The 24882-nt window shown below is 40.2% G+C and overlaps 1 protein-coding gene across 1 annotated transcript in view; it reads left to right on the top strand.

The window, feature by feature from the left end:
- Positions 1-21906, top strand: part of LOC140284439 (serine/threonine-protein kinase 17A-like) — a 31526-nt gene extending 9620 nt beyond the window's left edge. The window contains exons 2-6 of the mRNA XM_072378303.1: positions 11065-11277; positions 11623-11889; positions 12025-12206; positions 18109-18346; positions 18451-21906. Of these exons, the coding sequence (XP_072234404.1) occupies positions 11065-11277; positions 11623-11889; positions 12025-12206; positions 18109-18346; positions 18451-18826 (1276 nt within the window). The 3' untranslated portion in view covers positions 18827-21906. The remainder of the gene's footprint in view (positions 1-11064; positions 11278-11622; positions 11890-12024; positions 12207-18108; positions 18347-18450) is intronic.
- Positions 21907-24882: the final 2976 nt, after the last annotated feature.

The raw sequence follows: 24882 nt of genomic DNA, 5'->3' as shown, positions 1-24882 counted from the left end.
AGTCTGTGAATGAGGCTGCTGGCTTTGGAAATGTGCTGATGCTGCTTTAGAAAAAGGCTGTGGTGGCCCAGTATGCTTTCTAAAGTGCAAACCTCAACTCTCAGAGCAAACAACATCTCCCTGCTGTTTTCAGCCATGACCACACCCAGTCTGAGACCCACTACATCTACAATTTGAAATATGACCACTACAAATTATTTTTAAAAGAAAGCAAGTGACAAATTAAAGTCATATCCCAGCTCAACCTTTTGAAAACTATGCTACCAAACCCTTTGAATGTTTGCCACACGCGCAGAAGCCCAACAAAAAAATGTAAATGTAAAAACGGACCCACCTCTGTACACTGAATCAGTGTCACAGAAAAATATGGTCTGAGAGATCAAATTAAAGACATGGAAATGGTTTGTAGCAGAAATGTTTAGGACTGATGGGATAGAGGAAGAAACAAAAATATCAGCTACAATAAAAACACAATCTTATTACCTGATTAAAATCCGTGATTGGTCATTCAAGACTGAAATGATTAACTTGTGAGGGTGTGCGGACTCAAATGCTGGTGACGAAACTCGGGAATAAAAGTTGTTGTGGAGGAAAGAGGATTCGGACTCACCTTTGCAGCCTCTTATGAGGAATTTTTCAATTGGAAGGACATATAGCCACATACATGGCAGCATACTCGGAACGACCTTAGTTTGTGAGAAATTCTTTTACTTCCTGATATCTTTCTGTGCGTATGCGGCCTAAACCCAATCTCTGTCCGGCATCACTGCATCTGAAATTACTGCTACATCTTTTTAATCGCGTTAATCACATGATTTCCTGTGATTAATCACGATTTATCGCATTGTTATATGCAAAATCCAATAATGAATTCCAAAGTAGCATATAATGCACATTTATTTGAACTGTACACTGAAGGAACTGAAATACTCCAGTGATAAGACAATTCAACATGGCAGTGGTTACAAATAACTTCGGCTCTGTCGACTGCGCCGTCTGGAAGAACTTTGAAATGAAAATGGCCATGTAAAAGGTCCGTAACCTTCTCCATGTTTGTTTTGTTTCATCCGCCACTCTTTTCTTTTCCGATTGTTTCCTGTGAGCACTGCAGCAGTAAGCAACATACTAGGCTCGCTCACGATGGACTTTTTCAAAATAAAAGCCAGTGAGCAACAGACGTGTACAATAAAAATAATATATGATAAAAATGGCATTAAGGAGAGACAAATAATTGTCGACGATAATGAATTCATTAGTTAACGCAAAAATAATGCGTTAATGTGCTCATCCTTAGTTTATAAATAAAAATCAACACAACTAAAGGCACCACTCCAGGCAAGAAAACAGCCTACGGCTGGAGATTATCTGGCAGTGCAGGACAGTCTCAGGCATCTTTTTATAGTTTGGGTGATTTCAGGTGTGCCAGCCTGGGTCCGCCTCCAGCCAGCCTCCAGCCAGCCTCCAGCCAGCCTCCAGCCAGCCTCCAGCCAGCCTCCAGCCAGCCTCCAGCCAGCCCACAGGTGAAAACTAATGAGAGGGCAGAAACAGAGAGAGAAGGCAGGAAACACGGGGACTACAGCCATGACAAAACTTGTCAATTGTCAAATTTATTTGCCAAGAATTTTTATGGAATATAGATGCCAGTCAACAAGAAAACAAAAATATGATGCGATTTCTTGTTTTTCTGTCACCAGGGGCTTATAGACACTGTGGCACACAATTTAGCTTTTCCCTGTTTATTTTAGACCCAGTATCTCATTCACTACAATATAAATTAAATCAAATGAAAATGAATGAATTAAAAATGAAAAACTAAAACCTAAAATGCAGACTAGTTTGAATATATGAAGTATTGACAAAGTTAGAAGGAATTAGAAGGAAATGCCAGAAATACTCAGGCTAAATGAAAGAACAGCATCTTTGAGTTTTGGAACTGAGGAAGCTTCAGAGCGCTCACTGTAACAAGAAGGTGTCATATTACAGCATTAACAGCAGCCTTCAGAGTTTTGAAATAACTCACATTTTTCCACACTTCCACATGTGTTTCAGGCTAGAGTTTCACAACAGAAACTTGTAAATGGGAACTTGACGCAACGTAAACAGCAACTCTTTCCTCTGAAAGTCACCTTTGAACAATTCTGTCAGCAGCAGTAAACACTTAACATGATCATGTGTATAGGAGTTTAATGAATATGCTTTGGATATTCCAGATTTACCAAAGACTTAGTCTCTAACAAGTCTGTTGTGACGACCCGGCTCCCAATCAGAACACATGAATCAGTGATGGAATCTGTAGCTCCCAGCAGCAGGAGCCTCATGACTCTCACATGAAGCTGCTGATGGTGAGGCAGACCAGTCCACTGCACAAGGCCCAAAGCTAGTTGCCAGGCTCTGTCCGTTCATATAAACCTTTTAAGGTCTCTTCAGTCTTTATCTTTGTCTTTTTTGTGTTACAACACAGTAGCAAAGACATTTTGAAAATCACCAGAATTCTCAAATTTGAATTTGCAGACATAAATACTGTGCAGTGTAGCGAACTCAAGTGTGGAATTTAATACAAACTTAAGCTTTTAAATGACTGCAACATTCTTTTGTGGGGTTGGTCAGTGTGGAAATACCAGATGGGGGATTTCTACATCAAATAAGAGAAATTTACAACAACGTTTTCCCACAAAAGCATTTTGGGGGAGTTTTCTCAGCCCCTCTTTCCACAGACCTGTGCCATAAATTTAGGTAAATGCATTTATAGCTTAGTACTAACTAAGCTGAACAAACAATGGACCCTCTAGTATTGGGGCAAACCAGAACAGGACCCCTCCGACCCTATATGGTTCAAAGTAAACAATGGTGACAGTTTGCCCTGACTCTGACTCAAGCCAGAGACAGTCGCTGCATGGACCTCTCAAAAGGATCTCACCTAGAATCACTTTTTAACTGAATCTTGAAACTGTATTAAATGTGCTTTGTATCTTTGTACAAGTTCTTTCATGTTCTCAATGATATCACAAGCTGCATTTTAATACCTTTTTCATGATAGTACGTGGAACGATACGGAAGATATTATTATTTTGGAAAATGACTAATCAGCTTATGGAGCCACATTGCCCCCGAGTGGTCCGTAGTCCTGAATAGTTAAACCCAAAACTAAGTCAACAACTTGCATATGACATGTGACATTTATATGAAATAATGCAACCATTAACCAATGCTTCAGCTGTTTCTTATTGTATTCTGTGTTTAACACAGATAACAACAACTATAACACAAATAACATTGGTTGGTTCGTTATTCATACGTCATAACTTTACAGATATCCATCTGAATGTTGAGACTCATAACCATCATGTTATGTTATGTTATGTTATGTTGTTTTTGATGTCTTTATATCCTAAGTTTATGCTATATCTTTACCCTTTATATCTTAACAAGTTATGGTGTTTTTATCCTCTGAACAAATGTTTATGAGACGGAGGAATGCAGGAGTCGAATTCCTTTGACGCAAACCTCCTTGCAGGTCGCCTTACAAAATACGCCCAGGCAGACGTCACAACAGTTTCAGGCATGCCATTGGCTGAAAGTGTAGCGTAGGCCTACGTCATGCCCCGCCTCCGCAAATCAAACTCCGGAAACCGCAAGGAAAAGTCAGTCATGGCATAAGATTGCATAAGTTCTTGAATAGAACATGGACGGAATATTGAAAGAGAATATTGAAGGTCCAGATCAGTAGAGAAGATGAAAAGCAGAGAGCTCTAATTGATGGAATGAGAGTCTGGCGGAGAGTCTTTGAAAATGGCAGGAGAGGAAGATGAGATGGAAGAAGAAGGTCCGAACAAAGACAGAAAGAGAAGAATGTAGTAGAAAGATACATTTTGCGTTTCTGTTTGTCCGTCATCCTGTCGCCTCCCTATAGCACGTTTTAAACCCTGCTGCTGCAGCATCCTCTCCTACTTTTTGATCACCAAAAGGAGCCAGCGTTCAGCTTGTCAACCTTTTTGTCAATCTGTGGTGAATTTAAGTTCACCTCATCAGAGTTGGTCAGCAACCAAAACCAACTCCACCCTTGGACAATTTTATCATTATTTGCAGTGAATTCAGACACACTACCCCGCTCGTCTTCAAGCTACCAGAAGGAAGGCTTATTCTCCAGCGCAGGAAAGCGACCGGTCCAGTCCCTGAAAGTCAACCACAACGAAGGCCGCGCTGGGGATGACCGGTGGTCCGGAGCTGACCTAACCGTAAGATCTGCCCTGTTCTTACATTTCAGACGGTATGCGGTGGGTGTCGAGAGAATTCGCTGTTAAAATGATAAATTAACCCAAGCTGTTAGCCTTTAAATTCAAATAGTAACAAACCTAGACTATTTGAATCCATCCATCCCCTCCCCTTAGTTCTTTTCAATTCACTAAGTGTTTCTTATATAATCATCCATATTCAAAGCTGTTGTCTTAAGGTTTATGTCTTTGGTCATATCATTTTAATAAATGGTTCATATATATACATATATAAAATCAACCGGCTGTTGTGTATGTGTTCTTTACGTATGTGTGAGTCCAACAAAACGAGAATTCACGAGTAGTGACTATATGAGACTGGAATTTATTAGTTATTAATTAATCATTGATTATTAATTTAACATACCAGAATCGTAAGATTCTGTCTTTTTCCTTCGATTGAAGGTGGTGCCCTTATTCAGATAGTGAGAACTTTCGGATAAATCCATATATCTTATCACATCACGCTACGTGTGTCTGCTATAAATATACATTGTTGGTGCCTTGTGTGCCGGCGATATATAATTTGGCTACAGCAGGTTTAAATTATGTGTTGATCATTCTGTTAACATTAGAACCTTTAGCTGAAAATGAGCTCAGCGGAATATCTGAAAGGCTGATATATAAGAACTTTTTTCTTATTGTCATTTAAACAATGTCCAACAATGTATTGTATCCCCTACACAGTGACCATGGTGCTCCATGGTGTCTGTGCGGGGGTCTGTAGGGGTCTGTAGGGGTCGTGCTGATAGTTGATAGCTTCGTGGAAGTGGCATGTGGTGTGAATATCTGTGTTGAGGGAAAGAAACATCACTATCTGCTGCAGGGTGCTGCCATTGAATGGTTCCGTTTTCCCAGCAGACAGAGATGGAGCTGCTCATGGTTCTCTTTTTAGCTCCTTTGTAGAACACTCTTAAGGATGGAGGATGGACCAGGTGAACATCACGGTAAGTGATCTCCAAGAAGGAGCCGTTGATGTTGATGAGAAGAGTGGTTGCTCCATGCCTTCCTAAAGGCAAGATCTCTTGTCTGCTCCAGCAATTCTTACAAGCAACATCATGTGCTCTTAAAAGTTTTGTGTATCTGGCTTTGCTGATTGTTTCAGAAATTCAGTGTCTGCCACCTTGGTATGACCAAACGATTTTCCAATTTGGAACACTAATGCATACCTTTCATTTACATATGTACTTGAAATGGTTGCACTGTAGTGTAATGGTTCGTACAGAAGAGAATGTTTGAAAGTCAGGATTTACAGTTGAAAAGAGTATTTTTTTTAAAATCCTCTTGTTTAACAAACTTCTGACTGGCAACCTACATTAAACCGATCAGCTGGTTAAACATTACAACAACATTAGTTGTGAGGAAGCGCCAACTCCCTCACTGTATGCTGGGTCAGTTCGTAACCTGTTCTAAACCTGTTCTCTCCAGTCAAACCCTCTTTGAGCCCTCATTGCATGGGCTCAAAGAGGGAGCTGCCTCTATAGGTCTCCCTTTATGGAGACCACAAAGAGGTGGGGATTGTTGTGATTGGTTGACAGAATGGGTGGAAATATTTTCAGTTAATTAAGTTGGATCATTTATGTTGTACATTTTGTTGATTAGTTTTGAATGTGCTATATTTTCTTTCTTTATATTGCAGGAGTTAATTTGTATTTGTTGGCACAAACAAATTAAGAAATATATGATTTCATTATTAATGATGCCCGTCCTCTCATGCACAGATCTACTCTGATAGGCTCATTTGAACTGGAGAGGCCTATCAGAGTATAGGTTGGGATTTGTTCAGATTTTTGGGTATGGTTTTTGTATGCTATGAGAAGAGCAGCAACCCATTTTCCTTTGTTAAAAGGCTACGTTTGTTTTGTTAATAAAAGTCAACTTGTTCTCTGCACACCTCCTGACCTGCATGATGCTTTTGTGCCCCTGCATCTCTCAATTTACCACAAGAAAAGATCAAACATTTCTATAAGAGTAGGTTAAAGAGTTGGTTGGGAGAAAAATATATGAACCACAAAGACAGAGTGAAGACTCAAGAAATGAGCAGATGGCTAATTTAGGCTGCTGCTGCTGCTGAAGCACTGACTGACAGCATTTACCCAAAGGGTGGTGTGATGTAGGCTCCATCATCTCCATCACTAACTGCTTTTCAGAGAACTTGCCCCGAGCAACACATGCAACATTGTTTTCACATGAGACCTCCTCCCAATGTGAACTATAACTAGGTCACAGCAAACGATTGAATGGAATGAAAAGGAAATAGAAATGGTTCCACAAAAAAAAATGTTTGACTCTCTGCAGCAGTTTATCAAACTACACCTTATGTCCTCTGCCAGTAAACATCTAGACGCCACAGGATGATGTCAGCATTTAATAAAGTTTAGATGCTGCTCATTAACTGTAACCCGAACCCAACTCCTGCTCAGTTGTATGTCTCACAACAAATCGCTCTATATCTATGTTGGTAATCTCTTTTGTGTATGTCTGTGTTTGTTCATTTTCATGAGTCTACCTGCAAATTCTGCTTTTAGTCCTCAAAACTTCTCAAAATTGTTATGAAATTTCAAACCAGACTGAATAACTTTGAATAGTCAGTTGCACCTTATTTCTTCCTCAATGGAAACATGATAGGCACGGCTCTACATTTGTGGTTTTATTCAGCTATACCATACAAAGTGGCCCACCACAGGGGCCCATATACACACGTGGACAAAATTGTTGGTACCCCTCAGTTAAAGAAGGAAAAACCCACAATTCTCACTGAAAGCACTTGAAACCTACAAAAGTAACAATAAATAAATATTCATTGAAAATTAAATAATCAAAATCAGCCATTACTTTTGAAATGTTGATTAACATAATTATTATATAACTAATGAAATAGGGCTGGACAAAAATGATGGTACCTCTATAAAAGATTTAAAACTATTTGACCAGAGTGACATGATTAACTCAGGTGTGTCCTTTAATTGACATCACAGGTGTTTCCAAACTCATAATCAGTCAGTCTGCCTATTTAAAGGGAGACAAGTAGTCACTCTGCTGTTTGGTGAAAAGGTGTGTACCACACTGAACATGGACAACAGAAAGCGGAGGAGAGAATTGTCCCAGGACATCCGAAAAAAATTATAGACAAACATCTTAAAGGTGCAGGCTATAAGACCATCTCTAAACAGCTTGAAGTTCCTGTGACAACAGTGGCTCATATTATTCAGAAGTTCAAGACCCACGGGACAGTAGCCAACCTCCCTGGACGTGGCCGCAAGAGGAAAATTGATGACAGATTGAAGAGACGGATCGTTCGAATTGTATCCAAAGAGCCCAGGACAACCTCCAAAAAAATTAAAGGTGAACTCCAAGGCCAAGGTACATCAGTGTCAGATCGCACCATTCGTAGTTGTTTGAGCCAAAGTGGACTTCATGGGAGACGACCAAGGAGGACACCACTGCTGAAAAAAAATCATAAAAAAGCGAGACAAAAATGCATGTTGACAAGCCACAAAGCTTCTGGGAGAATGTCCTTTGGACAGATGAGACCAAACTGGAGCTTTTTGGTAAGGCACATCAACTTTATGTTCATAGACTCATGGAGGAGGCTCAGCAATGTTTTGGGGCTGCTTTGCTGCATCTGGCACAGGGTGTCTTGAATGTGTGCAAGGTAAAATGTAATCTGACGACTATCAAGGCTTTCTGGAGAGAAATATGCTGCCTAGTGTCAGAAAGCTTGGTCTCAGTCGCAGGTCATGGGTCTTCCAACAGGACAACGATCCAATGGCTGAGAGAAAAGCGTTGGACTATTCTAAAGTGACCTTCCATGAGCCCAGATCTGAATCCCATTGAACATCTGTGGAAGGAGCTGAAACATGCCATTTGGAGAAGACACCCATCAAACCTGAGACAACTGGAGCAGTTTACTCATGAGGAGTGGGCCAAAATACCTGTTGACAGCTGCAGAACGCTCATTGACAAATACAGAAATTGTTTAATTGCAGTGATTGCCTCAAAAGGTTTTGCAACAAAATATTAAGTTATGGGTACCATCATTTTTTGTCCAGCCCTATTTCATTAGTTTTTTTTTAAATAATTATGTTAATCAACAATTCAAAAGTAATGGCTGATTTTGATTATTTTTCAATAAATTTTCATTTATTGATACTTTTGTAAGTTTCAAGTGATTTCAGTGAGAATTGTGGGTTTTTCCTTCTTTAACTGAGGGGTACCAACAATTTTGTCCACGTGTGTAAATATAAAGTGGTGACTTTTTGGTTTGTCGTGTAAATTTTGTGTCGGATATTTTTCTTTGCTTAGATTTCTCCATACTTGGCCTGGTTGAAAGTCTCGATAAATGCACAGCGTTTTTGGCGGGCATATATTGAGCAAAGAAAAATAATAAAATATGATTTTATTTTAATTTCAAGATCACAATCTTCCAATTTAGAACTACAATAAAAAAAATGAACTAACACAAATAAAATACACTTTAATTGGATACTTTTTCATTTATTTTTCCACCACGGAGCCGCAGCATAAGGACAAAAGAGCCGCATGCGGCTCCGGAACCGCGGGATGCCGACCCCTAGATGATGGGTTATTGAAAGTCTGCCCAATTTTACATTGAGGAACATATTTCTGAAATTGCTCAACACTTTTTTGCAGGTTGCTGAATCTCTGCTCTTCTTTACTTCAGAGACTTTGCCTCTCAGGGGTGATCTTTTTGTAACCAATTAACCTAATTAGTGTCAACATGTTCCTCAAGCTGCTTCTCATGACGCGCAAATGGAAAAGAGGCCACATAATCAACCATAAAACAAACCGGACAATTTCCCTGAGCTCAATCAGTGTGATGGTGATTCTGTTTCACATCGACACTTTTCACATTATACTCGTATTTACTGGTTGTGGGTGCTGGAAGTAGGGAACAGTCTAACTCAGTAAGACCTATTCACAAACAATCAGAAAATGGCTGCAGCGAGACGAAGTGTTTTGGAGGCAATGAAGGACTGCGAATTGATGAAGAGATACAGGCTAAATCATGAGGGTATTAAACTTGTGGTAGAATTAGTGCGGGATGCAATAATGTCCCCAACTATTTCGCAACAGGAAAAATGCCCATCCATAAACCAAACTATCACTGCGCTCTCTAGACCACATATCATACAACAGTTGATCCGGTTTCCTCTGGACAATCAGCAACTACACAAGATCAAAGCCAACTTTATGATTGCAGGCATGCCAGGTGTGCTTGGTGCCATTGACAGGACGCATATCAAACTAATTGTGCCATCAATAGACGAGGACGTGTTTGTCAATCGAAAGAAAGTCCACTCCATCAACACGCAGGTTGTTTTTTGAGGTTGACTTATGCATAGTTTAACATTCTTAATGTTGTTGCAAAGTGGTCTGGATCTACCCATGATTCGCGGGAAATGCTCAGGCATATATTTTCCCATGTCTCCCGCTTCTTTTTACTGGTAACCCCAGAGCCAAATTTCCCCTTAATAATCCCTCTCCTCTCCAGCACAAACTGGGCCAGCAGTAATAATTGGTGCTGGAACCAATTGGGCTTTCGCTTGCGTTTGGCGGTGTCTTCCCTTGTTTCACTCATCATGAAGGAGGACTTGAACGGCTGCTATATATAAGGGTTTAAATGTTGGACACATGCTCATTGGATAATTGATAATATATAATTTGCAGGGTGCAAATTAATTACCTCGATGATGTAATACAATGGAAGTATTTGTATTGTTTGCTTTCTCTCTCTCTCTCTCTCTCTCTCTTTAACGTGCATGACGTTATTATCGTAGTCTGCACAAACTTGTCATCATGCGTATATTCTGCTAACTGCACTGTCTATGACTATTTGATAGGAATTCATTTGTAGCCTAGGCTATTTCCTTGTTTTTCGTTGATTTAGTGGGTTCGTTTTTGGGATGTTGCAGAAGAGTTTCGCCGAGACCGCCTGCACTCAAACAACCAATCACCGTACTGAGCGCTTCTAAAGTCGTGCACGAGAATCGATGTAATCCATAGAAACAGTGTGTCACTTTTAGTGAACTCTTTGTGATTTATCCTTAGTATGAGTAGGTCTCAGCGGCTTTGTGAATGACTTTTAAGGAAAAGCTCCTGCGTAAAAAGTTTTAGCGCGAGTTAGGGGGACTCCTAGCGGTGAGATAAAAAGCTTCATGAACACGGCCAGTGATCAGTTGTTTCTTTTTTAATTCATTGATTAATTCATTTGTCATTAGAGAGCTGAGATCACCAAATAAAACTGAATTATTTTTTATCAGCTTCACTAATGAGCATCTCAGCTATATATTGAGTAAACTTAGCAAACATTGTCTTTATGAGTATGTTTCTATTCATAGCTAAACAAGTTTACATTAGCTTTGTACAGATGTACAAAGTTTCTTGATGTTTGAGATTAATAAATTGACGTGGCTTTATAAATTTGGAGAAAGAATGCATGTAAACGACATAATGTGCACTTATTTAGGCACTTATTAATGTGCACTTATTTAAGAATTCAATTCTTTGGTGAGAAAGAAAATGAAGGCTGGAGGTTTATGATTTTTGAATGTCTCCAAAGCATGTTGGAGCGATGTTGAATAATTCGTTTGTCACTTTCTTTTGTACGATTTCAGTCCAGGTCAGTTAATTTTAATGCTTTTAATTAGGACTTCATAAACTCACCTAACAGGAGAACAAAAGTTGGAAGGCAAATTTGTATTGTCTCCATTTCCGATGTTATGTAGACAAAGTCATTATTAACAGTTCTGATGATCTTCTTTCCTTTCAGGGGGAAGTTTGCTGTGGTAAGAAAGTGTGTGGAGAAAGGCACGGGTCATGAATATGCTGCAAAGTTTATGAGGAAGAGACGGAAAGGGCAAGACTGCCGGATGGAGATCATCCATGAGATTGCAGTGCTCGAGCTGGCCACAACCAGTCCCCGGGTCGTCAACCTCCACCAGGTCTATGAGATGGCTTCTGAGATGGTGCTGGTTTTGGAGTTGTAAGTACCCAGCTGAAACACAACCAAGAGACAACAAGAGACATGAATTATGAGCTGATATTTGGAAACTATTATTCTGTGTAAACTGTCTAAACTAGGTTCTAGTGTTTTAATAAATAGTCCTGATCAGTTCAGACAGCCTCCAAAACTTACAGGAGATAAACGCTCTGATTCCCTCAAAAACAAAATGTCAAATAGGCTGCACAGCTGGAGCTTCTCGGTCCTGAAGAGCTTCAAGCCAAATTTGAATGCTCCAGCACAGACTTCCTGTCCGACAGGAAGCAACACGTGAAACTTGGAAACATGTTTCTGACTTCAAGACCATCAGCACCGGTTCCCCTCAAGGCTGCGTTCTTTCTCCTCTGCTCTTCTCCCTGTACCCTGTACCTCCTGTCACCAGTCCGTCAAGCTCCTGAAGTTAGCGGTTGACAAAACCCTCATCGGACTCATCTCTGGTGGGAACGAGTCTGCCTACAGGTGGGAGACTGATCATCTGGAGACCTGGTGCAGGGAGAGCAACCTACTGCTCAACATTGTCAAGACAGTGGAGATGGTTGTGGATTTTAGGAAGAGCGCAACCCCACCTGCCCCATCACCCTGTGTGAATCCCCAGTGAACATTGTGGAGTCCTTCCGCTTCCTGGGCTCCATTATCACCGAGGACCTGAAGTGGGAGCTGAACATCAGCTGAAAAGCCCAGCAGAGGATGTACGTCCTGAGGCAGTTGAAGAAATTCAACCTTCCAAAGGCCCTTCTACTCTGCCATTATCGAGTCCATCCTCACCTCCTCCACCACCGTCTGGTACGCTGCTACCACGGCCAGGGAAAAAGCCAGACTGCAGCGTATCATTCACTCTGCTGAGAAGGTGATTGGCTGCAACCTCCCGAGCCTCCAGGATGTGTACTCCTCCAGGACCCTGAGGCATGCAGGTAAGTTTGCAGCTGACCCCTCCCATCCCGGACACAAACTCCCCTCTGGCAGGAGGCTGCGGTCCATCAGGACCAAAACCTCACGCCACAAGAACAGTTTCTTCCCCTCTGCAGCTGGCCTCATAAACAAGACCAGAGGCCCCCACTGACACTGACCCCCCACCACCCTCTGCACATTACATTAATGTGAACTATCTCCTCCACAGACTGTCTACACCATACCTGTGCATGCTTGTTCCATTGTTACACTTTGACTTACTGTTCTTCTTTATTGTTTTATTTAATTAACCGGAAAACAAAGCATCAGCACCTCAACAAAGTCCTTACGTATAAAGCTATTTGGCAATAAACAGACTGACAGCAGTTTGATGTGTTAAATCAATCAGCAACACTTCATAAAGAGCAGCTGGAGCACAATTCAGTTTGACCCAGAATGGAGGACTCTCTCTCTCACTCACACACACACACACGCGCACACACACACACACACACACACACACACACACACACCATGTTGTTTGGTGTTGACTACAGTAGCCACACCAGTTGTCGATGATTTTATCCCACAGGTCATGCCTGGGCCATGCTTGACCTGGTTCCCATAGTGTGTGTGTGTGTGTGTGTGTGTGTGTGTGTGTGTGTGTGTGTTCATACCACGCCTGGCTGATCAAACAGGCCTCTATTACTTCCTCTGTCTCTTTGTATGTCCTTGTCTCTCTCACTTCAAATGCCCCTACCTCCCACACACACAGCTGAGTATGAAATGGATGGTATTCTTCATCAGCTGTCACATGATGTTCCTGTACACATTGTCAGTACTGATTACTGTACCAGACTTTGCAAATGTGAGATATACAAATTCCACAACATCTAAATACTTATGAGTGGAACTCAGCTGCTCTTTTTGCCTGAGCTGTGCTTTTTGTGATACTGAACAAAGTATGTTTATTTTGTGGTCATTAGAGCAATTAATGCCAGGCATTAAGGGATGAGTAGAGCTTAACTGCTGTTAACCAATACTCCCTGTATTGTTGTTACTGTGGATACCCCTAACCCACCTCTGCCTTCATCGTCTGCATGCCCAGGTAGTCTGTTGTCAACTGCAAGGTCTCAGATGTACACACTTCTGTGTAAAGTAAAAGCTTGTCCTTTTTCATTGTCCATAAGAGCTTATATTACAACATATATATTATAAAAGCAACATGTTTACTTCAAGTATTTGCCAAGATTAATCTGTATAGAACTATGATAGGGAGAGAACAGGGTACAAAATATGACCTCTTAACAACCAGTCAGCTTTAATGCACTCATTACGGTGCCGTGACAGAACTCAGCCTTAAAGTAATGAGGTTATGTGAAGGTAGAACAATGCAGGTAATGAAACATGGCAAAGTAGTTAATGCACCAGAACTTAGAAATGTGTCCTTCCCCTTTTATTTGTTTAGCAAAATGGATCATATGAGAGGTACACAGGTCAGTCTTTAATAAAGGACCAGAATACTCACACTTGTGTGTACAAAACCTTTCCAAGTAGAGGGGGCACATTAATCAAATGTGTAGTTGTTTTTCGTGTCAGGCTGGATTAGTTTCTGTCTGATCCACTGAGGAACGAACCTTTATTCCAACAGTTGAATGCACGTGCTGGAAGCCGCCACGTGGGCTGATGTGCATTGGTGTGCAGTGGTGACACAGTTTAGAGGCTGTCGCACACACACATACACTCAGCTGACCTAATTGATAAATGTATGCTCCTCTTGCTGTCTCTGCTGTTAGTTTGTGACAGTCACTCCAGTGATACACAGTGATTTAATGCTTTCTGTTTGTTACAAATTTTCCAAAAGTTCAGGTTTTTTGGTGGTTGTTTTTTAATTACTTTTTTTTTTTATTATTAAATGCTGCCACTTTGGTCTGGTCTGTCCAAAGGACATTGTTCCAGAAGTCTTGTGCTTTGTTCAGATGTAGCTTTGCAAACCTAAGCTGTGCTGCCATGTTCTTTTTAGAGAGAAGAGGCTTTCTCCTGCAGCTCTTCCAAACAAGCCATGCTTGTTCAGTCTTTTTCTAATCGTACTGTGATGAACCTTTAATATGCTGACTGAGGCCCGTAGAGTCTGAGATGGAACTCTTGGCTTTTTCGAAGTTTCTCTCAGCTTTGCTCGGTCTGACCTTGGGGTGAACTTGCAGGGACGTCCCTTCCTGGGAGGATTGGCAGCTGTCTTAAATGGTTTCTACTTGTTAATGATCTTTGTCACTGGTGGATGATGGACACCAAATAGTTTGAAAATGGCCTTAGAAGCCTTCCCAGATTGAAGGGCAGCAACAATTGCTTGTTTAAGATCATTGACAGCTCGTCGTTCTTCAGCAATGGTTTTTGCTCTGTTAAATTGTCGATAACTAGTTTAGTTATTTCTGAGAGCAACTGCTGCAGCAGGTTTACTTTGGTTGCTGCTACTTTGACTTTGACTTTGACCGTGTTGCCTTTTTTTTGTCAGTGAAACACTAAAGATAGTATGATAACTGGCATAAAACATTTGCTTTCTGAAGAAGACCAAAACACTGCACACAAAGTTTGACTAATAGGGCAAGAATTAAGTGATAAAATAGAATAAAATCAGACAAACTGGCAATTCCTTCAGATGGGAAACATTCAACTATGCACCTTGGAAATAGGTGAATTTGTACTGGAAACTCTGTGGCTGCCAACTTTCTGAGCCATGCCACCTCTTGACATAAAGTTGTTTTTTTTACTTTATTGCACCCAGCAACTGACATACAGAGGTATCAGAGAAGAGGTAAGAAGGAAACAGAACTGAGTCAAAACAGATACTGCGGAAGCAGAGAACAAGTGGCCTGTTTTGCTATTCTCCTGTCGTTGAGATTGCTAGACAACAACAGTAAGTGAAATGTTCAGGATCTTTTGTTTTCATTTAAGTCTTAACAAAAGCTTTAGGTTTAGGCTTAACTCTTTATAGAGTGGAGATGACAAGTCAAGTCATTTTGTTATAATTAAGCACAGTCATCCTTCAATGGTCCTTACTGGAGTGAGACAACATCACAACCATCACATGGTTTTGTATTTGTTTTCAAGTTTAGCAGTAGTTTGAAGGGTCTTTTCTTCTCACCTTGAAAAACCCCAAAATGCTGTCTCTGACCCCCTTCTCACTCTCCTTCTTCTAAGATAAAGCCTAATTCAGCAGCCCTCTGAGGGGATGCCTTGTCTATTCCTGACTGACATTTTTTCTTTATTTATCACAGGTCAGAGGAAATTAAAGGAAGCTGAAGGAACACAGCAGTTTCAGTATTTCAGTTTAATAGTCACCATTCACTTTGTTTTTATGGAGGTGGAGAGAAAATTATCTGTCAACAGAAGAAATTGCCTCATTCAAGTGAAGCACATAATTAGTTTGCTATATTTGGAGGTGCTTTGCTATTTCTGCTGCCAGCTCCAGAAAATCGGAACACATACATCCACATACTGGGGGTTTCTGCTGTGTCTTAAGGTGTCAGCACAACAGTCTGAAATCATTTTGTGCTCATTATGGTGAGTTTGTGGATGAAACAGGAAACACACACTGAATCTCTGGTTTGCAGTGGGCGCTCCGGTTTCCTCCCACGGGCCGAAAAACATGGATGTCTGTGTTCTCAGTGGCAACAACCTTCCAGAACAAGACACGTGTCTCCAATTGGCTTGAATTGGACTGTATTATTGAAGTGCCTTGAGATGACATTTGTTGTAATTTGGCACTATATAAATACAACTGAATTGAATTGAATATGGATGTGACACCAGCAATGCTTTGAAATTGAATTTCTTGGATATACCACTAGATTCTGTGCTTAAGCATGATCAGAGCTGTGCTTATGTTTACACACATTGCTAAGAATATTCTCATGCATTCATAACGCACCCATATAAGAAAAGGCACGGTTGACAAATGAGAACCCTGTGCTGCATAGTGTAGCATATTGATAACCTAAGATTGTTGGGATTACCCACACCCCCATCCTCTAAAACACATTATGCAGAAGTCAAGAAAATACCAAGCAGCACAACTCAACACACTTACAAAATATGATGTACTAAAATCCCATACAGTTGTTAGCACCAAATCATTTCCTTACCACAGCTTGTTTTAGTTTTAAATAAGTTATTTTGTGTTGATCACACATGGGTGGATCGTGCCAGCTTGAGCTCTGGAGCATGAGTAGTCACACTGTAATAATAAGGTTGCTGGTATGTTTAATTTTAGAGAAAAGCTAATTCAGAGATTTTTATGGAAACACGTTACATTTGTGAGATTCTTACAACATGTTGAGTTTTACTATTTTGTGGAGTTGGACTGGTAAACAGAGATTTTAGGGCAGATATAAAATCCCCAAAATCTGAAACACCAGGAATAGGTTTCATAGCCTCAGATTAGCAACGGGCAAACTAACTGCTCTACCTTTAATACAGAAATGCATCTTCCCAGGCTGCCAGAGCTGCAATGTAATAAGGAGAACAAGAAAAACTGGACTGCTTCTGTGAAGAGTAAAACTGATATGTGGGCCCACTGCAGATCTCATTTACACACCAACTTGGAAACCAACCTCAGCATAGAGAATCAGGTTCATACAGCTGGAGTGAAGTTAAGCAACTTATGCTCCAGTATCTGCATGTACTGGAGGAACTGGACAGTTCATCTAGTTGCCGTAATGATAATAATAATAATGATGATAAACCAACGGCTCTCCTGAATGGGCTTTTAGTGACCACCTGTCTAATTATTTAGTATGAATATCTGATGATATCGGGAGCCTGATAGATTGGAGCACCTTCAGAATGATGTCTTATACTTGACCATGTACCAGTGTACATTTAAAGGCAGTGACAGTACCACAGTACTATTTAGTAAGATTTAGTAAGATTTTATTTTACACACTTAAACAGATGTTTAATCCAAGTTGTGCCCATTTTCTTACCACAGTGTAGAAATTGATTGTCTATAGCTTTGGTGTTCTTTACTGGTAGTGTCTGTGAGCCACAAACTATCCTCTCCATCACCACCTCATTTTTCTGGATATCTGCAGGTCTTAAAGGTCAGAATACATTTCCATCATATTAAAAGGGTCTCATTTACTTAACAAGGTCTTGAACATTCTCTCTTACCAAGTAAGTCGTGACTTTTTACAAAAGTCTGGGTTAATTTGATTTAATAGCTGCGTCACATGAATACAATATAACAGTATTCAGTAGCAGTAAAGCTTCTTCTTATGTACGGTAATTGAATTTCATTACATTTCATTATTACATTACAAAATTACATAAATCTTAAGAATTCATGTATTCATCTATATGAACATGTCCATCAGTCTTCTCCTGCTTGTTTGCGTTCATATCATTCCAGTGGATTATTCATATTATCTGGAATTATTGTCTAACCATGAAGTAGTGACAAAACATATATAGAATACTAATAAATTATTGTACTTAAGAAACAAAGGTGGAACTTATCAAGCCTCATTTAGTTTTTTTGTGAATAAGAAATTCAACGTGAAATGTTTTCAGCCCGGTGAACACACAGGAATGCTGTTTTCATAAAACACTTCCTCAATTTCAAATGTGTTCTGCTGTCTTAAGTTCATGTAGGAAATATGGATACTGCTCGATTTCAAATAAAAGCAAACATTCCTCTTTTTTTCTGTGACATCAGAGCTAATGGCATCAAATGTTGCCAGTGATCACATCCACATACAACAGATCTTAGTGTTACTGTACAGTTTGTAATGACCACCAATGATGTCACAGAAAAAGAAAGCCTAAACATCTATGACTAAATATGTCTGTCTAGACATAATTCCCCTGTCTTGGTGATAAGGAAATCACTTGAGTTGAAAATGATGAGTTTTGAATCATGAATTTCATGTTATGGATTTTGTTCTTGTGTTTACATCGTGCTGTCTGCTGCATGTGGTGTGTTCAGGAGTATTGGTGTTCTGGCCTATGTGATGCTGACAGGGTTCTCTCCATTCCTGGGCGAGGACAAACAGGAGACGTTTCTCAACATTTCTCAGCTCAATGTGAGCTACAGTGTGGAGGAGCTGCAGCAGCTGGACCACACCGCACTGTCCTTCATCCAGATGCTGCTCCGCAAACACCCGCAGTCAGTCCATCCCAAAATATGATAATCCATGTCATCTCTGAGGATACTTAGGGCAGCATCTTTTTCGCACTTGTTTTAGTGTTTATGTGTGTGTTTGCATCCAGGGAACGGGCCTCAGCAGAGCAGTCTCTCCAACACCCCTGGCTTCAGTCCTCAGAGCCTCAGGAACCCCTGACACTGGAGGAGATCCTCCCTGAACACAACCAAGAGGTATCCAGTGCCACCAGTAGCTCCACGAGTAGCCCTGAACCTCCCAGCTGCAAGAGCACAGGTGAGGAGGAGGAGGAGGAGGTGGAGGGCCCGCTGACTGAGGAGCTGATCGTCATGGCAGCTTACACGCTGGGTCAGTGTCGCCAGTCCTCCAGTTCCCCGTCTGAGAAGGAGGCCCTGACCGAAAGGCAGAAGGCCATTTCCAAACGCTTCAAGTTCGAGGAGCCTTTCAGTGTCCTGCAGGAGGTCCCTGGAGAGTTCATCTACTGACTCCCACCAACCACATGCCACACCAGCCCCTGACGAAGGAGGACAAGTTAATGTTGCCACAGTAAAAAATATAAGCCTTCCAATTATACAGATATATATTCTAAGTCATTCTAAGTAATCAGATGATGTTGCTCTTGTAATTTCAGCTGTAGGATTTTAGGTGCATTTTTAGTTTTTTCCCATAATGCATAGATGCTTGACCCCAACCACCCCACTGTCCCCTGATAAACTGACCAAACACAGACATGCACGCTTATTTCCAAGAGCTTCAGTTCAGTCTGGACATTGAAAATCCACTGCTGGTATTTGATTAGCTGTCACTGATTGCTTTTTCTTCGCAGAATTCACAAGTTGTGGGCAATATTAAAACCCAACACACAAATCAGCTCTTCCACAGGGTTACGGGTGAGGGTTGGTGATCAACTCGGAGATCATTTTGGCCCAAATCAAATGTGACCACCAGGAGCCTCAGGAGTTTGGTAACAGCCTGTTGGACTGCTGCTGCTGTAATAGCTGTAATAAACAGGAGTGGTTTGATCTCCAGTGTCACCGGAAAGTGTCTTAATATTGCCAACTCTTCCAGTTTAAAATTCAGTGCAGTTTTAATGTTTCGATTCAAAACTAGAGGATGAGGAAACGGATCCAAATTCCACCACAAAACTCAGTCAAGTTGTTGATGCACCGTCTTTGGGAACCCTGAAACACGCCAATCCTGCAGTGATGTGCGTGCAGAATTTCAACTATTTTGTGTCTGTTGTAGTTGGAGCTAAAATGTTTTTTAAAAATATATTTTGAATTAAAAGGAAAAAAATGCAAGGCCTGCCAGAATATTGCAGTATCATCAAAGCACATTAAGCTATAACGATGATATATGCTGAGAAAAAGTATTGAGTGTTCATTTTGGCTACAAATGCAACATCAAACTGTCATCAAACTAAAAACTTGATTGTTGATTTACTTGTTTAACCCAGTTTTAATCTCTTAGACTTAATTTAACATTCCTCTGAATTTGAAAGACTTCCAGACTCTGACAGACAGAAAAAGTCCAGCTCCTACCTCTTCAGCTGCTGTAAGTCTCACTCTTCCCAAAGTTCAGAACCTCATATCTGGAATTAAATCTGGAAAAGGCGACTGAAGAAGTGCAACGAAAGATGTCTGTATAGAGTTCTCAGTCATTTGCGCACACGTTTTGGATTACTACTTAAACATGAGATTGAATTAGCACGAGGCAATAGCTGCTGTAAGACAGAAAAATCATTCCTCCCCACTCATCAGCTGCTTTCATGCTAAATCTACAGACACAACCTCACCAACCACAGAAAACATGCAGACATCACAGAAGGAGTTAGCAATGATCCAGGAGAGGAGATATATAAGTCACTGAATGTGACTCCACTTCTAGAAGACGGACATGTGTTAATGCCTTTATGTTTTAGTTGCCGTGTAAGCCTGAAGCTTTTGCAGCAGGATATGGTTGCTACTTCATCAGGGTTTCTCATTTCTGAAGGGACTTGCAGTGCACTGTATGTGTCTGCCTCTGATGTCAGAGCCAATAAGAGGGAAAGATGTCTAATTTCTTTTCAAATAACTTGTTATGTCATAATGGACTTTTGGCCCAATGATTTTGATGTTTGCTGTACTTTTATTTTTATGATTAAATTTTTAATACTCAACGATTAGGTTCAGGAAAGAACTTTCTGAGTTTAATGAACTTAGTCATTTCAGCTCATCTGTTTGACCTGGACTGTTTGGTTCATTCATTCATTTGATTGACAGCTGCCTGTCAACCAGCTGGTACGTTCTGATGTGAGTCAAGATTTTGCTTTCTTTTCATTTGTTCCGTGAACTTAACCTGAGGGAAGCTCATCTTTGCATGAAACAACTGGGCTCATAAAATGGGCTGTGGTCAAACAGTCTTTTTGGTCAGAATGGTTCCAGACTGACTGAAGTGGAAAGATACTGCAGAGATAATAGCTCATCAAAATCTCTAAATGTTTAGGACGTGAGCTTCAATGCTTCCTTTCTTATCTCCTTTTGTGTAGGAAACATTGGACCATGATGATAGATGATGTCATAGCAGCAACATTGAAAGTAATGCTCCATCCAATTGATGGTGTTATATCCAACATATATTAATGTAACATTTCATGTCGTACAATCAGAATTTGTAGGATTCATGTCGGTAAACATGAGTGGAAAGGCAGATTACTGTGAGCAAACATTCTCAATGTGACAAATAGTTAGTCATTTTAAGTCCTGAATATTATCAGCCATGGGACGCTGATGTGTATGTACACACAGTGTACTGGCAGCATCAATTCCAGCATTCCTAAAACCTCTAAAGGAACAGTGCTGACAGAACAGTTACTGAGAATCTTTAGCGGGGATGGTGCTGTGAGCAGGACACAGGCTGGGGTTGTCATGCAGAGGTCTGGGCTCAGGTGCAGGTGACATCAGCACTGGACTATACTCTGACATGGAACAATCATATTTTAATGAAAGGAAAGAAACGCACTTTTGGCATCAGTGGAAGGACCAGATGTGTCAGCAGACAATGTTCCAATATTTTAATACAACAGTACTTGACAAGGCTGCTTATGAGTTACACTTTCACCTGTGTGCAGCTTGAGTGTGCAGCACATACACAGCCCCAGTCTGCATATATCCACATGTGGGCTGATGACTGCAGGGCTTGATTTGTAGTTGCTTTCTCTGAAAAGACCCTCCTAACACAACCCTGTTTCTGTCTTTTTATTTTTGTATGTGGTGCCATGCACAGGGTAAATATGTCATTCTTTTAGCCTTTTTTTGTCATTTTCATTTTCTTTTTTTATTATTCTCTGTACTAAGATTTACATTTAACAGTGCTGTTTAAAGAACAATGTCATGTAGTCCTCTAGAATACAGACCAAGCATCAGTCTTGTCTGAGGCAGTCACTGATGGATCATTCTGAACTTGTATTTGCAGACCTCCACTTAGTCTGTCCTCTAAGTTTATGTCCATGCAATGATAAGCTCTGTTACTATGGGAACAGAATTGTACAATGTCCTGTACTGTAAATAAACATTTCAAAGCTCTTGAGAGTTGTGGTTAATTACAAACAGCAGTAGCTACATTTAGTGGTCAGTTTTGATAAATAACATCCAGTGGTGGGGTGTTGCCAGAAGGTGGGCAGGATACTCTTAATGTCTGGCCTTTTTATGAAATAATAAAATATAGTGTGAACCTATAGTGTGAATGGGCAGCCATTTAGTCATGTCAGTCATATCTTTGCTTTTCTAGGAAAATGATAATTGACTTGCAGTACGCTAGTGAATACGATGCAAATAAGAGATTTAGAAGTGGATGTACTTTGTGTATATATGTATACCTGCACTACACTGCTGCTAACACCACATGCACAACAACTGATGTCATTTACACCTTGTATCAGTGTTTGGACTGTAGATGAGAATGGACAAAAGCACACTCTGATCAGTGTATGATTGGCTCATCTGGTCTACATTTGGATCACACAGACCCTTCAAAGTGTGACCAACCTCTGAAGGAAAAAACACCAGCTCCACAAGTTCAAAGATCACCTGATTCCGCCCCTCCCTTCTTAACTCGAGCAGCCCAACAAAAGCTTAAGGTAACAGCAGGAACGTGAAACAGACCCACTTTCACCTGAAACACTCCAAAGTTGATCGTGTTGCAGGAACAAATGAGAGAAATGCAAATACAAAGAGCAATGGGTCAGACACCATGTGAAGATATGTTTAGAAGAAGTCAGCTGTCCACCAGTCGATAACCAGTGGAGAAGATGTGTTATCCAGCTGAAATTATGCTGTTTCACTAAACTATCCTAGGTAGAGTATTTTCCTGTCTTACATTTTTATTTTTGTTGTTGTATTTTTCAATGAGTGGAACTGAAGCCACAGTCAGAACTCATATAATTGACTGTTTGGCTGATGAGTCATTGGAACCACAAAAGGCCAGAATGAAAGTTCAGAAAGACCAATAAACTGCAGAGAAACTAGAGCTCACCTGTAGCTGAGAATCTCTTTACATGTAGTCTGACAGCAAAGTAAAACCTAAGAAGTGAGAAAATAAGCAAGAGGAGGAAAACAAGGACAAACTAATGACAACTGTTGAATCTTAATGTACGTTTGAAACATAAATCAGTCTGCAGAAGCAGAGGAGGCCTGGCATTGAATGTACCTCTTGTCCCCACTTGTTAATGAGGTCAAGAGCTAGATTAATTTTAGGCCACCAAGAGAAACAGAAAAAGAAAAAAATAGTTTTTGTGTATCCTATTTAGAGGATATTACCACTGCCTAATTTTTCTGTCAGGAAAGTAAAGCCATCACACCTGTCTTCTCAAAGCTACCAAATTCATTTAAAACAGTACTTCAACCTTGCAGAACACAGAAGTTAGTCACTTCATCTTATTGTATGACTTTGACAAAAGTCAAGGCAGCAACAGACAACGATAATTACCATATGTACAACCCACCTCAAAGAAACCAAACTATCCATTTAATGAGTTGAATTCAAGAGGCCTGATTCCCACTGATGTTATAGCAAACTAACTAACATATTCACTCCTGAACAAAGAACAGGACTATGTACAAAATTCAATCAATTTGAAGAGAATTTTCAGGTGCTGCATGGTTTTCATCAGCTGATGCTGGGACATTGCTACTCCCAGCATCCACAAAGAAAAGGTCAAAGGTTGTGAACACGAGTCAATGAACAATCAAAGAAAGACGGAGGACACGCCAGCCAAGAGAGCAACAGCCCATGAGCTTCCATTAGGACGGATCTGCTTTTACAACCCATGAGCAACAGAATTGCCTCCACTTACCACTAGATGGAAGCAGCAGCTCATATATTGGATACAATGTGGCACATGTGATTAAGATGTTTTAAGTTTGAATCTATTTCATTTGAAAATGATGACTTCAGTATCTATTCAATGAAGAAGTTACTTTGAATTATTTCAATTAGTTTAAATGTATTTTAATTATTAAATTGAATTTTAAATTCAAATCAGTTTAAATTACTCATTTATAATTAGTTTAATTAGCCTCTCACTGCGCTACAGGGCTGAGAGGTTCAGGAGGTCCTTTGTCGCCACAGCCATAAGGCTTTTTAACAGTGACTGCTGGCATGTTCTTTTCAAATCTATCTTATTTATTCATTTACTTATTTATTATAATATACAATCATTGTAAATATTTCAATTGAGCTAAATGACTATTTGAATTTCCCCCATGGGGGATGAATAAAGTATTTTCTATTCTATTCTAGTTTGTAGTTTGAGATAAAGAGTAATGACAGAAAGAAAATCAGGGACAGTTACTGATTGGATAATATTACACCACAGTAAAGTGTAGAGTTGTTACTCTGATTTAGGCAAGCTTGAATAAACATTATGTAGGAAATTAAGTATTTCGAATGCATTCACAGCCCATATATCTGGGAAAGGATGTTCAATTTGAACAGCAAAACATGTTGTATGAGTATCAACTCAGCTCGACTTACTTGCTCAGCTTGCTCAGATTGTTTTGTATGTACAGTCACAGTCAGTATAAAGCACGTACTAAAGCTCCCATCAGTCCAACAATGTGGATGTGTGTTATCAAGCAGTCTTAAGAATTTGTTAGATATTTGAATATCAGATAGTGTTGATTGGAGCATCCCTGTTGTATCACAAAAGGATCATTTGCTGTATTACTGTATTTCTTCAATGTCAAGCCTCCTCTTTCAGAAGAAACAGGCCTTTTTTTTTCAAGTCAAGAACAAACACAAGAAGCTTTCTTGGTGATTTGTAATCAACATGCGCTCCAACAGCAAAATAGTACAAGCAAATATTCAGCTGTATATGGTTGATTACGGAATCAGCGCCCTTGTGAGTCTCTTCAGATGGTGTGCTTTAGCAGACTATTTGCAATATAATCTAAAATCTCACAACGACGTCTCTCACAGGAATGTTATAAAAGTGCAACGTCAGAAAGTATTCAAATGTGCAGACTGTAACCTGTGTATAGCATTCAATATGTGCTGAATAGAA

Source organism: Leuresthes tenuis, unplaced genomic scaffold (genome assembly GCF_036924035.1).
Source record: "Leuresthes tenuis unplaced genomic scaffold, fLeuTen1.0.hap1 SCAF_24, whole genome shotgun sequence".
Lineage (NCBI taxonomy): Eukaryota > Metazoa > Chordata > Actinopteri > Atheriniformes > Atherinopsidae > Leuresthes > Leuresthes tenuis.
The sequence above is the reverse complement of the archived record's forward strand: the minus strand, read 5'-3'. Positions and strand labels throughout refer to the sequence as shown.